This window comes from Macaca mulatta, chromosome 6 (genome assembly GCF_049350105.2).
Source record: "Macaca mulatta isolate MMU2019108-1 chromosome 6, T2T-MMU8v2.0, whole genome shotgun sequence".
NCBI lineage: Eukaryota > Metazoa > Chordata > Mammalia > Primates > Cercopithecidae > Macaca > Macaca mulatta.
The window spans coordinates 149,087,329-149,101,994 of NC_133411.1; the positions used below are offsets into that span (position 1 = coordinate 149,087,329).

A 14,666-nucleotide genomic window follows, 5' to 3' on the forward strand; every position below is an offset into this window, starting at 1 on the left:
CACTAATTCGCCTACCCTGATTACTAGTGACCTTGAACATAAACATGTAAGTTTTGAGCAGTTTGTACATATCTTGTGAATTGTGAATTGCTTATATATATTCTTAGCCTGTCTTTTCTGTTGGTTTGTCTTACTGATTTATAGGGAATTTCTATATATTCTATCCACTAATATTTTTAGTGGATAGAATATATCTTTTATAGGCTTGCAAATATCTTCTTCCTATCTGACTTTCTTTTTTTTTTTTGAATGGAGTTTTGCTCTGTTACCCAGGCTGGAGTGCAGTGGTGTGATCTCAGCTCACTGCAACCTTTACCTCCTGGGTTCAAGCAATTCTTGTGCCTCAGCCTTCCAAGTGGCTGGGATTGCAGGTGCATGCCACCATACCCTTTTGATTTTTGTATTTTTTAAAATAGAGACGGGGTTTTGCCATGTTTTCCAGGCTGGTCTTGAGCTATGATCCACCTGCCTCGATCCACCTGCCTCGGCCTCCCAAAGTGCTGGGATTGCAGGTGTGAGCCACCATACCCGGCCTCTCTTAATCTTTTTATAGTCTATTTTCTAGTATGAGAAATTTTGGATGTCATGTTTATCATCCTTCCCTCGTGCTTTGTATGGTTTAGTCTTTGAAAACTCATTTTCTATTCCAAGCTCATAAAGATGAGTCTATATTTTCTTCTAAAAATGTTTCAGATGTAGTCATTAGTCCACCTGACTTTTTCTTTTTTTTTTTTTTGAGACGGAGTTTCGCTCTTGTTGCCCAGGCAGGAGTGCAATGGCATGATCTTGGCTCACTACAACCTCTGCCTCCCTGGTTCAAGTGATTCTCCTGCCTCAGCCTCCCAAATAGCTGGGATTACAGGCATGTACCACCACACCTGGCTAATTTTGTATTTTTATTTTATTTTTTGAAATGAGGTCTTGCTCTGTCACCCAAGCTGGAGTGCAGTGGCATGATCTCGGCTCACTGCAGCCTCTGCCTCCCTGGTTCAAGTGATTCTCCTGCCTCAGCCTCCCAAATAGCTGGGATTACAGGCATGTACCACCACACCTGGCTAATTTTGTATTTTTATTTTATTTTTTGAAATGAGGTCTTGCTCTGTCACCCAAGCTGGAGTGCAGTGGCATGATCTCGGCTCACTGCAGCCTCTGCCTTCTGGGTTCAAGCGATTCTGTTGCCTCAGCCTCCCAAGTAGCTGGAACTACAGGCATGCACCACCAAGCCCAGTTAATTTTTGTATTTTTAGTAGAGACGGGGGTTTTGGCATGTTGGCCAGGATGGTCTTGAACTCCTGACCTCAGGCATGAGCCACCACGCCCGGCCCTGAATTTATTTTTTTTATCATGGTATAGGATAAGATTCTAGTTTTGTTTTTCCATCTTGGTAGTTCCAGCTCCATGTATTAATTAGATCATACTGTTACCAAGCAAAAGGGGCTCACTGCCTGATGTGCTAGAAGCCAATTCCATGACACTGGGTTTTTGAGAAAAGAAATGCTTTTATTATAAGTTGATTAACAAGGAGACAGGATTCCAGCTCAAATCTGTCTCCCTGTCCTGGCTTTAAGGCAGTAATTTTATTAGAAAAGGTTAGAGGGGTGGATTCCAGGATGAGAGGTGGTTGGTGGAAGGAAAGAAGAGGTTTGGAAAGTCCTGGGGCATGTATAATAATCTCTTCATGCTACCTCATGGATCCTATGGGCAAATTCAGGGGAGGGGTTAGTATGAAACATGCAGGGAAATTCAGGCTGTGACATCAGCAGGCTCATTCTATCCAAACTCCAGCTGGCCATATTGGTTCTAACAGATTTCAGCCAGTTCTTTTGCCTCATAAGCAGAGGCGTTTTAGTGTTTCAGCATGTTGTTTCTTGTCTGCCATCTTGTAACCTCTGTTAGGGATTGGTGTCTTTAATCTTTGGGGCACAGTTTCAATCCTTTCCTTATTAATTTGAGATGAGATTTGTCATATACCAAGTTCCCATATACGAATTAGAATATTAGCTAGAATCAGGAATCTGGTGTGATGTGTACCCTCCTTCCACCAGCACATGCATAAACACATACCTCTTACTCTTTTTCGTAATTTTCTTGGCTTTCTTGGCCTTTTACTCTTTCATCTACATTTTAGAATGTGTGTTAGTTTCTACAGAAAACTACATTTAGCTTTGATTGGAACAGCATGTAATTTATCAAGTAATTGGTGAAAGAGTTGACATATTTATAATATTGTCTTCCTACCGTGAACAAGGAATCTCTCAATTTATTTTTGTCTTCTTTTTATGTCCTTTAAGTCTTATAATTTTCTTCGTATAGCTCTCACATAACCTTATTGGTTTTTAAAATTAGATTTTTTTCCCTAGGTATATTACAATTTTAATGTTACTGTGAATAGATTACTTCTTTAAAATGTTACATTTATTACTTGGTGGAAATAATTTATTCATTCCATTGGGATCACATATTAGAAAATTTTAGCCCATCTTTGTCACACCATTACCTTGGGGTCAGTTCAGCTGTGAGGGGAGCAGTTCTTCAGTCTGTCCTGTGTATGCTCCAGGGAAACCACCCGGGTTCTACAGAGACAATCATGCATTCCGTAAACGTAGCTCCAGAGTGCCAGGTGACAGACCACACAGAACAAACCCCCAGTCCCTGCTTTTGCAGGGCTTATACTCCAGGGAGGGAACCAGACATTAAATAAACCCACAGATAACTGACATCATACTTCCCTGTGAAGAGAAGAGATGTAATGCCATCAAAACATATAAAAGGGGAACAACCTGGCACAGTCCAAGAAGGCTTCCCCAAGGCAGTGAAGTGAGCTAAGATCTGAAAGATATATAGATGTCAGTAGGCAAAAGTGTAGGAACAGCAGGTGCCAAGGCCCAATGGCAGGAAAGATGGTGACTCATTTGATAAAGTGGAGAAGGAAATTGGTGTCATAGACAGCAAGGGGACATTAAGAGGAGATGAGAAACAGACAGGAGCAAGATGGGAGCTCATAGCCCAAGTTAAGGATTTTTGTGTTTGTCTTGTGAGTAGTGGGAAGCTGTTGAAGGATATTAAGCAAAGGGATGATATCACATTTGCATTTTTAAGAGATTCCTTTGGCTTCTGTGTGGAGAGTGGTTTGGAGTCGGGCACAGGTACACATGGTAATTATGGAGAGAAATGAATGCATCTGAGATATTTAGAAGTAAAATCAACAGGACTTGGTGATGGATTGGATATGGACATTGAGGAAGAAGGTAAGAGTCAGGGATGATTCTGAATTTCTGACTGGAACTGGATGCCTGGTGGTGATGTTTACGGCGTTGGGAACAAGAGGAAGGAATCATGTTTGGTTGAGAAGGGGAACATACTGGGTTAGTTTGAGGTTTCAAAGTATCTATGAGACATTCAAGTGGAGATGTCAGGTAAGCAACTGTATATAAACCTGAAGCTTGGAGGAGAGGTTGGGCTAGAGATGTCAATGTGGAGAGCCTTGGCATGTTGATCATTGAAACTGTGGCCGTGAGTAAGATCAACTTGGATGGAGATATGGAGGGAAAAGGAAAGATGGCAGTGTAGGGCTGAGCTTTAAGGAATTCTGGATGGATCTGCAAAGGAGTCAGGGAGAGAAAGCTAGGAGAATGGGATGTCCTGAGAGCTGAGTGAAGATGTATTGGGAAGAGAGGAGTGATCAGTAACATCAAATGTTGCTGAGAGATTAGGTAGGGTGAGAATGCAAAAGTATCCACACTCGTTTCACTGAGGGCATGGACTTTTCTCCAGTTCTTGTTCTGTGAAGGAAATCAACAGAAGGAAAGACAAGACTGCTTGGAACTAGAAGACAGGGCTCCTCAGGCCTGGAGAAAAGCAGACATTTGTGTAAGCATGGAACAGGTGAGCTCACAGGTGCAAAGAACTAGTGGAGGCAGGAAGGCCAGGAGCCCCCGCTAAACTGGACAGAAGCATGCTAACAAAACATTGAATTCCAAAAAGGTTAGACACCAAGTAAGGGAGTCAGGTTAATGTCACTCAGCTTTGAGCCTGAACAGAGGAGACATTGTTCCTCAAAAAGACTATGTCCTCTGTAGTAGCTGCTAGACTATGTCCTCTGCAGTAGCTGCTAGACTATGTCCTCTGCAGTAGCTGCTAGAGGGTCCAGCACATAGATAACCAAACAGATGACCATCCATGCCCTGGGGAGGTCCTTCTGAACAGTAGCAACAGTCTAGATCTTTCATGACCACCATCACAGATTTTGCTAATATACATCTTTTGAAAGGAAACTCTACAGGCAACTCCAGTCTGGAAAATAGATACTATAGAATTGCTGTGGTTGAGGCAAGGAGGAACCACCCCCTGCTTTTTATGAAAGCTCAGGGCCCTGAGGAATACATTTGAAAACCCCCGGTCTTTGGGATTTTGCAGTGCATTTGGCCATGGGAGATTTGGGATGGTTAGGTTTTGCCCTGGAATGTCATTCTGGGATACTGCCTTGCGAGCAAAATCATTGGTGTGTTAACTGCTGGTGTATTCTATGAGGATCCTTGGATACTTTATTGCTGAAAAGTATTCCATTGTATTAGAGGTACCACAGTTATTCATTCACCTGTTGAAGGACCATTTGGGTTGTTTCTACTTCCATCTGCTATAAACATTGATGTTCAGGTTTTTGTGTGAACATAGGTTTTCATTTCTCTAAGCTGAATACCCAGGAGTGGAATTTCTGGATCATATGATAGGCTTAAGAAACTGCTACTCTTTTCCAAAGTGACTTTGGCATCGTGCGTTCCTATTAGTAATGAATGAGAGTTCTGGTGGCTCTGCATTTTTGCCAGTACTTGACATTGTCAGCAATTTTTATTTTAGCCATTCTGATTGTATGTAGTGGCATCTCATTGTGGGTTTAATTTGTGTTTTCCTAATAGTTAGTGATGAAGTCATGTGCATATTTGCTCTCCATATATCCTCTTTGGTGAAGTGTTTTTTCAAGTCTTTTATCCACTTTCAAATTGAGTGGTTTTCTTACTGTGGACTTTTGAGAGTTGTTATATATTTTAGATACAAGTCCTCTGTTGGCTGTGATTTGTACATATTTTCTCTACGTCTGTAGCCTGTCTTTTCATCCCCTTAACAGTGTCTTCCATGGAGCAAAAATTTTCATTGTGATGAAGTTCAGTTTATCAATTTTTTATTTCATTTTATCACGCTTTTGGTGTCAGTCTAAGGACTCTTTGCCTAACCCCAGGTCATGAAGATGCTTTTCTATGTTTTCTTCAAAATATTTTATAGTTATGTTTTTCATTGAGATCTATAATCCATTTGGGGTTAGTTTTTGTATAAAATGTGAGGTTTAAAATGGCTGAGGGTTTTTGTGAGATGTTTTGCATACCATACCAATATTTTTCAAAATGCTTTCTCCAATGAATTGCCTTTGCTTATGTGTCAAACCAGTTAGCCATGCTCATGTGGGTCCATTATTGTCTTCTTCATTCAGTTCCTTTGATCTATGTGTCTGTTTGCCAATACCATTAACCGGTTATATTGACTACTATAGCTTTATGTTAAATCTTGTTTTAGTCATTTTAGTTCTCTTTCCTTTCCATAAATTTTAGAATTTGTTTATCTATTAAAAACTCCTGTTGGGATTTTTATTGAAATTGCATCAAATCTATAGATCATTTTGGGGCCTAATGGGTATTTAAGTGGGATTGGTTGCTCACCTTTACATGCCATAACCTTTAATGATGGCAGGCAGCCTGCCCATTCATTTGCTGGGTTGTAATTATTCTACAGTTAAAGCCCCTAGTGTATGATTACATTGGTGTCTTTGGAAGTTGGCAGTAAATGAGGTATACTATTCATTAAATTGGGTAAAGGAACAGCCATTACAAGATGGCCAGTACGTTGAGGGACTTGTGGGCCGGGTTATGCTCTGAGTCAGGTCAGCCACCATCATTCACAATCGTGGTCTTCCTGTGCCTCACTTCCAAGCAGGTCATGAGCAAGATCACACACTGTTTGCCACAATTGGAAAATCCTCCCTCCCTCGAGGTCTTTACACCGTCATCACAAGGTCATAGAACCATCATGTACTAGGCGTGATTAGGTTTTTCTCTCTAGATTTTCCTTAATTTCTTCTGCCTGGTATAACAGCCTCATTCATAATTTTCTTCTTTTTTTTTTTTTTTTGAGATGGAGTCTAGCTCTTGTTCAGGCAGGAGTGCAGTGGCGCGATCTTGGCTCACTGCAACCTCCACCTCCTAGGTTCAAGTGATTCTCCTGCCTCAGCCTCCTAAGTAGCTGGGATTACAGCCGCCTGCCGCCACGCCTGGCTAATTTTTGTACTTTTCAGTAAGATGGGGTTTCGCCATGTTGGCCAGGCTAGTCTTGAACTCCTGACCTCAGGTGATCTGCCCGCCTCAGCCTCCCAAAGTGCTGGGATTACAGGCGTGAGCCACCGCACCTGGCCCAGAAAAACATTTTGTCCTCTTCTTAAGTGTATTTTGGGGCTTCTCATACTTGTCAACCCCTTCCTCCCCTTGGATCTTGACAGTGACATCTTCCCCAGCTCACACTGTGGTCCTTTGGTCTATCTGAGGCAGTGGCATTACAAGACTCTAGCAGAAGAGCGGGTGCTGAAGAACTGCTTATGTACTCATCCTGTCCCAAGTATTCTTCCCCATTACTGCCCTTCAGTCCCCCACCAAATCTCCTGGCTGGTGTCAAGATCAAAGTAAAACTGCTCTCCTCTAAGCCAAATACAAAACAGTTTGTTTCTAAGGCTTGTCTTCCCCTCAGAGTGTGGAAGATGGCTTACTAAAGTCTTGTGTAACAGAAAAGAGGACATTGCCCCCGTAAACTATTTGAGATTCCCTTTTTTATTTCCTTCTCTCTCCAGTATAAGAAGTTCTTGGTTTTCTCCTCAGGTTTACAAAAATAAAGTGAATTACTTAAGTCTGACTTAAATTATTATCTGTACGTCTTTCATCTTTTATAAACTCACCTGGATAGAACCCATCCTGTCCACAACAAGCTGTCGAGCCCCACAGTCACCTTGTGGCATTTCTGTGGATGTGCGCGTCCCTGCAGTCTTGTGGCTTGGATTGCTCACTGCATGATGTTTTGCAAGACCAAGCTTTGTACATGCACCTGGACCAGCAAACAGGACGGTGCTGCACCAGTACGGCAGGCACCTCGGTTCTTTAGCAGTGCTGTAAACATAGACAATGGCCTAGAAAATTACGAAGAATAGCATTTGAAATGTACTATATGATCTCACTATTTAAGAAACCCCATGATGAAACTTTCCTCTCTGTAAATTGAGAGCTTGTATTTTTGACCTGTCTTAATGATATTAACTATGTTCTCATTACATCATTTTCCTGTGTTATCTAAGGCAGTAGCTGTACAACTCTGTCTTCCTTCCCGTCCTGTAGAAGAGGAAGCAGAGGCTCAGAGAGATCAAGTGTCTTACTTGAAATCATCCAGCTCTGGAAGAACAGAGCCAGGATCTCGGCTCAGATCTGCCCAACTCCCAAGTTGGTGGCAGGGACGTGGAGAAAATGGGCCCTGGTTTTAACCTCTTCTTTTGTTGCTCATAGTTTCTTAAAAGCTCTTATTTTCTCTGTTTTATTTAAATGGGGTGATAACCTTCTTGTAGAGTAACATGGTCTTTACTGGAAAATACCAAGCACTTCTGGATCTCCAGCCACTTGCCCGGGAATTGTCAGCGTCCAGCACTGGAATTGAGTCACACATGAGGGAGGCTGACATGCACCCGGGTGTTCCCTCACACACACCTTGCTCAGGCTCCTCAGCAGCTACTCCTCCCACACCCTCATGTGGAAGGTGGAGGTGTGGCGGATGGAGACTGAGGGACCTTTCACTCTGATATTGTGACTGTGGACAGACTTCACTCCGTATCTCATTTGACTGTTGGACCAGGTCGTCCTGAGGTGATGGGCCCTGACTCTCCTTGGGACTCTCTGAACAAGGAGAGATCTAGATCTGAACCTAACACACAGATCTTGGATTGAGAAGGAGAACTGGGGCACAGAGAATAGGGAGGCCTTTCATTCCCTTGATGCATAGCCACATTTCAGGTCACATGCAGCCAAGATGCTGTCTGATTTGAAATGAGCCTGATCTTGTGCAGTGAGCACTGGGCCAGAAGGCAAGAGTGTGCAGTGACAGGCCAGGACCTGCCTCTAATTCACTGTGTGACCTCAGTCAAGTTATTTCCCTTCTTTGAGCCCAGCATCCTCTTCTTACCAAAAAATGACTGGCCAAGGTGGTCCCCAAGGTAGTTCTGACTGTAGTCCTGGCATCTGAGTAGTTCTCCATTGTTTCAGTATCTACGGTCAACCCTGTCCTAGTGGCGCTAGCAGCTGTTGCCCAAGGATAAGACCACAGGGGGTGCTGGCAGTGCAGCCTTGTCAGGCTGGCCCAGCTTGTCCAGATCTACTAGATGGTTTTTGTTGTTTATCCAAAAATTGTGTTATTAGGTCTACTGTTCACAGGACTGACTGGGAGTAAATGAGATGACTCATTCACCTGGGGTCCCTTAGGCTTCATCAGCTTCTGGGAGGGCTTGGTCTTGGCCCTGGGATAGCTGCTTGGTTTTGTCCAGGGGCAGCCTCCCTCCCAGGATGCCACTTCAGGATAGTGGCAAATGTACTTCTGAAGACCTACAAGAAAGGACTCATCCACAGCTCGGTGAACCCTCACCCTTTCCAGACCAATCCATGTAAACACCCACACCTGTCCAGAGAGCAATGGCAGCCTGAATGCTTACTGGGTTGGGCTGCAGTAAGCTGAGGCACAGGTTGGTGGGTGAGTTGGTTGGCCAGCTCCCAGTCTGCTTCACCTTGGAGTGGGTATCTTGGGACTCAGCTTCACAGAAAAGCCAGGCCAGAGCTGAAGCTTCAGGAAAAGGAGGCAGGAGGAGTAGGGTAGGAAGAGAGGCTTGGGAGGCCCAGGGAAGGCTCTGAGCTTAGGAGGCAAAGGCAGCTGCTGTTGTGGAGCCTGGGCCAAGGCTGTGCTGATTCTGTCAGCTCCATATCCACCTCCCTTTAGAAGAAGGGGAAAGTGGAAGAGGTTCCTAATCCTATCTTACCCTTCAAAGAATCCGATGAAAACTACAGACCCTTGATTGCCTCTACCCAGATATTCCCTGGAAGGACAGAAGCTGGGCTGGTCCCTCTGCTGTTCCTGCTCATCCTTCACCCTATCACTCTCCCACTCAGCACATGGACCTGGTGCTCACTGGCCTTGAACAGAGGCACAGTGGCATTGCCTTTAGGACATTTTGTTCTTATCAGTGTAGCCTCTTTGCGCTGGGTAGTAAACGATGCCACTGCACTTGCACATCCAAGGAAAGCTGAACTGAAGCCATAGCAAGTTGAATCCTCTCTCTCTCTCTCTCTCTTCTCCCCCCTGCAGGAGCCATCTCATGGCTGTCTTGAGGTTTTTACTTATTTGGAAAATGCTTAAAGATTTCCCCCTCCCTTCCTACCTCTGCATCTGAGTAGTAAAAGGGCTATTGTGGATCCTCTGGAACCTCCCGGAAGGCTGGTTGGCCTCCTTCTGTCAGTCTAGATGCCCAATGTGGGGCAAGGGTAGTTGAGCAGACTACAGGTCCTCCTGCCACTGGCAAAGCCATCATATCCCCTGGTGGCACTTCTTGGAAGGTGCGGTGTCTGTAGTTGTCTTAGCAGTTGAGGGCCAGCCCTGTGTGCCCATCACTGGTCTGGACCGTAAGGGGCCATGGTGCTGCTTCCTCACTCCTGGAGCAAGAAGGCTGCGGGCATCAGAACCCTCTGGGAGGCTCCGGTCTTTCTGTTTGCCTTTCCTGCCTAGCTCTCTTTGGTTGGGACTGGTACAGACACTTGGAAAAACAAAAAGGACCTAATAAGGCTCAATTACCATGTTAAGGCACTCGATTAATCATTTACAAAGTCCAAGCCGTGCAGGTGAAGGTTTCAGGTGCCAGAATGGGGCTGACTGAGAATTGGAGCCTTCACCTGAGAAGGCCTGTACTCACATTTCCTGCAGGTCATCCCTGCCCTGATCTCTGTGGGAACTGGAGCCCCATTTGCCCATTGCCTATCCAGGACCAGGTTTCTGAGTAGCCCATGTGAATGTCACCTCTGGGGCTGTACAATACAGTAGTCCTAGATCCTGGGACCAAGGGAACTACTGGTTGGTGTGTCTGGTGGCCAAGGTTGCAGTGGGCACTGGTGGCCCTGGAGAAGACCCCAGAGCTTGGTGGACAGGCCTGGCATCGGTCATCTATCTTTTCTGCTTCCAGCTTGAAGGCAAGAAGGTGGGAGGTGCCCCTGCCAGAAGCTGCTCAACTCTTCCCAAAGCTGCTGTGCACCTGAGACCCAGGGCTTCCTGGGCCTTTCTGACCTAGCCTGGGCTCCTAGGCCACATCTGTGTGCTCACGCACCTCTCCCTGCACGTTCCCCGCCCCACACTGTGTTTGCATCCATGTGGCAAAGCTTTGGGTGCCTGCCCCTCTGCAGGCCCCACATCAGACTGGGGCTTAGAATACTGAGGGTTGGTTCAAAGGGCTGACTGCAGGCAAGAGAGGCAAGCCAGTGTAGGGTCCCCTGGATCTGACCCCCACGCCACCTGTAGTCCCCTGGGAATAGTCCCTTCTTCCCTGGGGCCGGTTGAATAGGGTGGTCTGAGACACTAGATAGCGAATGGGGAATGAGCCTTTTGGCGCTGATGCTGATGGAAGGAAAACAATCCTTAAGACCCTGCCCCTGTTAGGAGCTGGAACCCAGCCCCGGTCCCTAGACTGGCCACAGGGGGGCACTCGATCTCCAAGCAGCAGCTCAATCTGAGCAGCCACAGCGGGCACCAGAACCTCTTCCCAGGTTGAGCACTGACTGCTACCAACGCGCCTGGAAATGTGGTGCCTGTTACCATCCCAGCCCCGACATTGCTCTTTTGACCTCTCTCCCTTTTATCCTTCTTTTTAAAAAGGTTTATGTTTTTAAATAGCATTCCATTTACAGAAGTTGAGAGAAGAGTTGCCAAGATGATAGTTTCTGTAAACGGTTTAACATCTTATGTAACCATAGTTCTGCCCGCTTTTTGTCTTCTGCTTGGCTGTAGAGGAGGCAGTTGCCAGGATGGCCCATCTCTGGGTGTGGAACACCTGGGTTGGGGCCACCTCTGCCACAGCTCCTGCTGGGTGACTTGCACTGCCAGCTAAGCCTTAGTGCACAGGGGGCCCTGAGCTTCAAGTACTGAGTGGCCCAGGACCCAGGCAGCATGGGGTGCCAACCAGGATAGTGCACAAGTTCTCAGGCAGAGTCCCCCACTGGGAAGTGGGGAGTGACAGGGGTGGTAGCAGAGCAGAAGGCCAGGAACAGTGAGGCTGTCGGGTGGGTGGGGATCCTGGGGCAGAGACTAGGCTGTGCAGCTCAGTGCACCCGCTGGAGATGCAGTACCCTGGACCCTGCATCTAGAAGATGCAGTTGTAAAATTTCTGGACCCCACCGCAGGTGCTCTGAAGAACTGTGAGGCCTACCTTAGGGGTTTCTCCTGCGCTAGTCATCCCCGCTTTGGGCGACTGAAGCAAGGAAAACGCAGGTCACTCCCACCTCCAGACCCGCACTACTTCCCATTGCCCATCCTCCCAACAGCCCAGGAGCAGAGATTCTGTCCTCAGCTAAAGGTGAAAAGGTCCTAAGGCTTTTGGGAAACTTGGTGCTCCAGGAAATAAGTGTCTCGGATTTCTAAGGTATGTGTGGGCACTCAACGCCCCTGTCGTGGCTGTCACAGCCCTCTGGTTTGAAGTCCTCCGTTTTGTTGCTGCTGTTTCTAACCTCTGTCAGCACTGCCTGGGAGTAACGAGTTCAAAGTCCCTAGTTCCCCATGTTTCCAAGTATGTTATGTGAAAGCCCTGGCAAGGACGAACCTGATTAAACTGGAGGAAAAAGGTGGAGCAAGCAAGACTAGGACATTTTTGTTTCCCCAGCTAAGCTGCCTGAGGTTCAGGGACTCGGACAGGTGAGAAAGGCATGACCACCACCTCAGCCCTGTCCCTGGAGGCTGGGGAGAAGGGGAAGCAGTGAGGAGACTGACTGATGTCCTGATGCCCACGCCCCATACGGCGGTCATGAAGACTGAATGGCCCCATGTCCAGAAAGCCCTCAGCACAGGGCCTGGCACTTGTGAATACCTCAATAAATGGTAACTTAAGAGAGCCTGTGGGGCCCCTCCCACTGCAGCCAGCCTCCAGCTGAGTTTCTGGCCTGAAGCCCAGGGACGGCCTGCACATGAATCAAGCAGGCTATTTCTAGAGCTGGCAGGGGGCTTTCTGTCCCAGGGGCAGGCGAGCCAATCCTGTGACAGGGAGAGCACAGGGAAGGGGTTATTCAAGTGGATTTGCACCATTGTATTCCAGTTTCCCTGTCCAGAGCTGCCCATGCAGGATCCTGGGGTGGGCAGGCCATCCAGGCAGATGGAAGGGGCACTCTACCTGGGGCTTTCCTGCTGCAGTGACCCCAGGGCCTGGGGTGACCAGGCTTTAGTGGGTGGGGTAGGCTCTGACTGGATGTGAGAGAGGACTTTGTTGTAGCCCAGTCACCTCTGTTCTCTTTCTGATCCCTTTTCTATCCCAGTTGGGCCTGAGCAAGCCTGGCTTGCCAGAGGCTTTAGAGCCATAAAGGCCTGGGTTCAGATCTGCCCTTGCCTCTGCCTCATTGCGTGTGCTTGAACGAGAGACCTAACCTCTCTAAGCCTCGAATTCCTTGCCTGTGAAGTGCGAGTGATGGTAGTATCTACCTCAAAGTTGCTGTGAAGACGAAATCAGGTACTTGACCTTAGGAGGATTCGGAATAAATGAGCCATTCATCCTCTCCCTCTGAGCAGCTTTCCTGGTGAAGAGCAGCTAGACCCAGACCTGTGCTGCTGAGTGGGGCCAAATGAAAGTAGACTGGGATTAAACCTGTGCCACAGAAGAAGGAAAAGGAACATGTCCGTGCAGAGGGCAGCTGATACAATGGGAGGACCTGGAAAATCTCCCTACCAACCCACTCAGCGTGCTCTGTAACAGCGATGACACCAGGCTCCAGGGAGAGGTGCTGCCAAGAGAGGGGTCTGAAAACAGATACAAAACAAGAAAACTGAAAGAAAACCCCCAAAGAACTGGTTTAATTGATAAGATTCCTGCATTCCTGAACTTTGGAAAAGTGAAATGCTTACTGCTTATGAATTTGATGACAGTGGTGGTTTTGAGATTTTAAGTGGCCAGAGATGGACTAGCAGCCATTTAAAATATGTTCTTACGGGAAGAGAAGCTAATGCCGCAAATCAGCTGACAAGTAGTGGGTAGTTGGGGTCCTTCTTGACCTATGGATTTGTTTAGCACTCAGATCTCTTGATAGACCACTTAGCCATGACAGGGCTCAAGTTTCCAACTTCATTTGGAGGAAAAGTGAGCATGTTAGGCTCAGGAACACCACACAGGCTCCAGCCACCCACCCACTCAGCCAGGTTTTCATCCCTGCCTTCTTTCATCGTTTATGTCAAGGTATAGAGGTTGGGGGCACATTCTGAAATTGTATATTGCCCAGGAATGAAAAACCAGGGCTCTTGGTAATTCTTTGAGTGTTTAAAGCCCTTTTAAAAGGAGATTTTAATTCCCTTTATAATTCTTCGAGTGTTTAAAGCCCCCTTTTAAAAGATTTTAATTCCCTTTCCTCTGTTACTCTTGGGTGATGGGTCAGCTGTATCTCAAGAAATGACCCCCAGTTCCCCTGCGGGGGGACGACATGCTACCTGGTTTACAAAGTAGGGTTGGCCAACTCTGGTTGCCTTGGCATGCGGCCATTCTGCAAGTTCTCTAGTACTTGTCCCTGTGAGGGTGAGGGCGTCCTGGGTCTGGAGTGGCAGGAGGGAGAAAGCAGCTGAGCTGAGCCACCCTCCTTCCATTCATCAGCAGCAATGGCAGGAGCACGGTTTCGCCAGTCTGCTCAATAGCTTCCCCCTGCTGTAGCCTTCCTGTGGTCCTGGGAGGCTAACTTTGCAGGGCCTGGGGTTTGCACCGGTCCATTCTCACCCCCTTCCCTTGTCTCCCTCCAGTGTATGTGGTAGAAGACCAAAGAAGAGATGAGCTGGGACCATCCACCTGCCTCACAGCCTGCTGGACTGCTCTCTGTTGCTGCTGTCTCTGGGACATGCTCACCTGACCAGCCCAGCCGTCCTGTCATGCCAGCTCTGCCGCCACCTCTGATAGGTGTGCCTGCCCCCGTCTCTTCTGATTGCCGTAACAAGTGACTAGCTTTGCACAGACACCTCTACCTTCAGCACTATGGGATTCTAGATTAGTGGGGGTTGCTACTGTTTAATTCAGTGACTTGATCTTTTTAATGTCCAAAATCCATTTCTTATTGATCTTTAAAGATGTGCTAAATGATTTTTTTGGCCAAAGGCTTAGTTGTGAAAAATATTTATAATTTTTAAATTATACATTCAAGGTAGTGGCCAAATGTAACACACCATGGAATGATTTCTCTGCTAACAGCCTGTATGTTTCAATAAATTTGTCCAAAGCTCAACTGTCTTTCTAAATGATTCCAGGTCTAAGCTAAGCTACCTGGACTCTGTTACCGTATCTAACTACTCATCTGCTTGCTAAGGCTTATAAAATGTGG

At 46.7% G+C, this 14,666-nt stretch overlaps 1 protein-coding gene across 2 annotated transcripts in view; it reads left to right on the top strand.

The window, feature by feature from the left end:
- The window catches only part of CYSTM1 (cysteine rich transmembrane module containing 1), a 65,926-nt gene extending 51,356 nt beyond the window's left edge, over nucleotides 1–14,570 (top strand). The window contains exon 3 of one of the 2 annotated variants that reach the window (XM_015140827.3): nucleotides 14,095–14,570. In XM_015140827.3, coding sequence (XP_014996313.1) covers nucleotides 14,095–14,201 — 107 coding nt within the window. In that variant the 3' untranslated portion in view covers nucleotides 14,202–14,570. 2 annotated transcript variants of the gene reach the window in all.
- The last annotated feature ends 96 nt before the right edge of the window (nucleotides 14,571–14,666 follow it).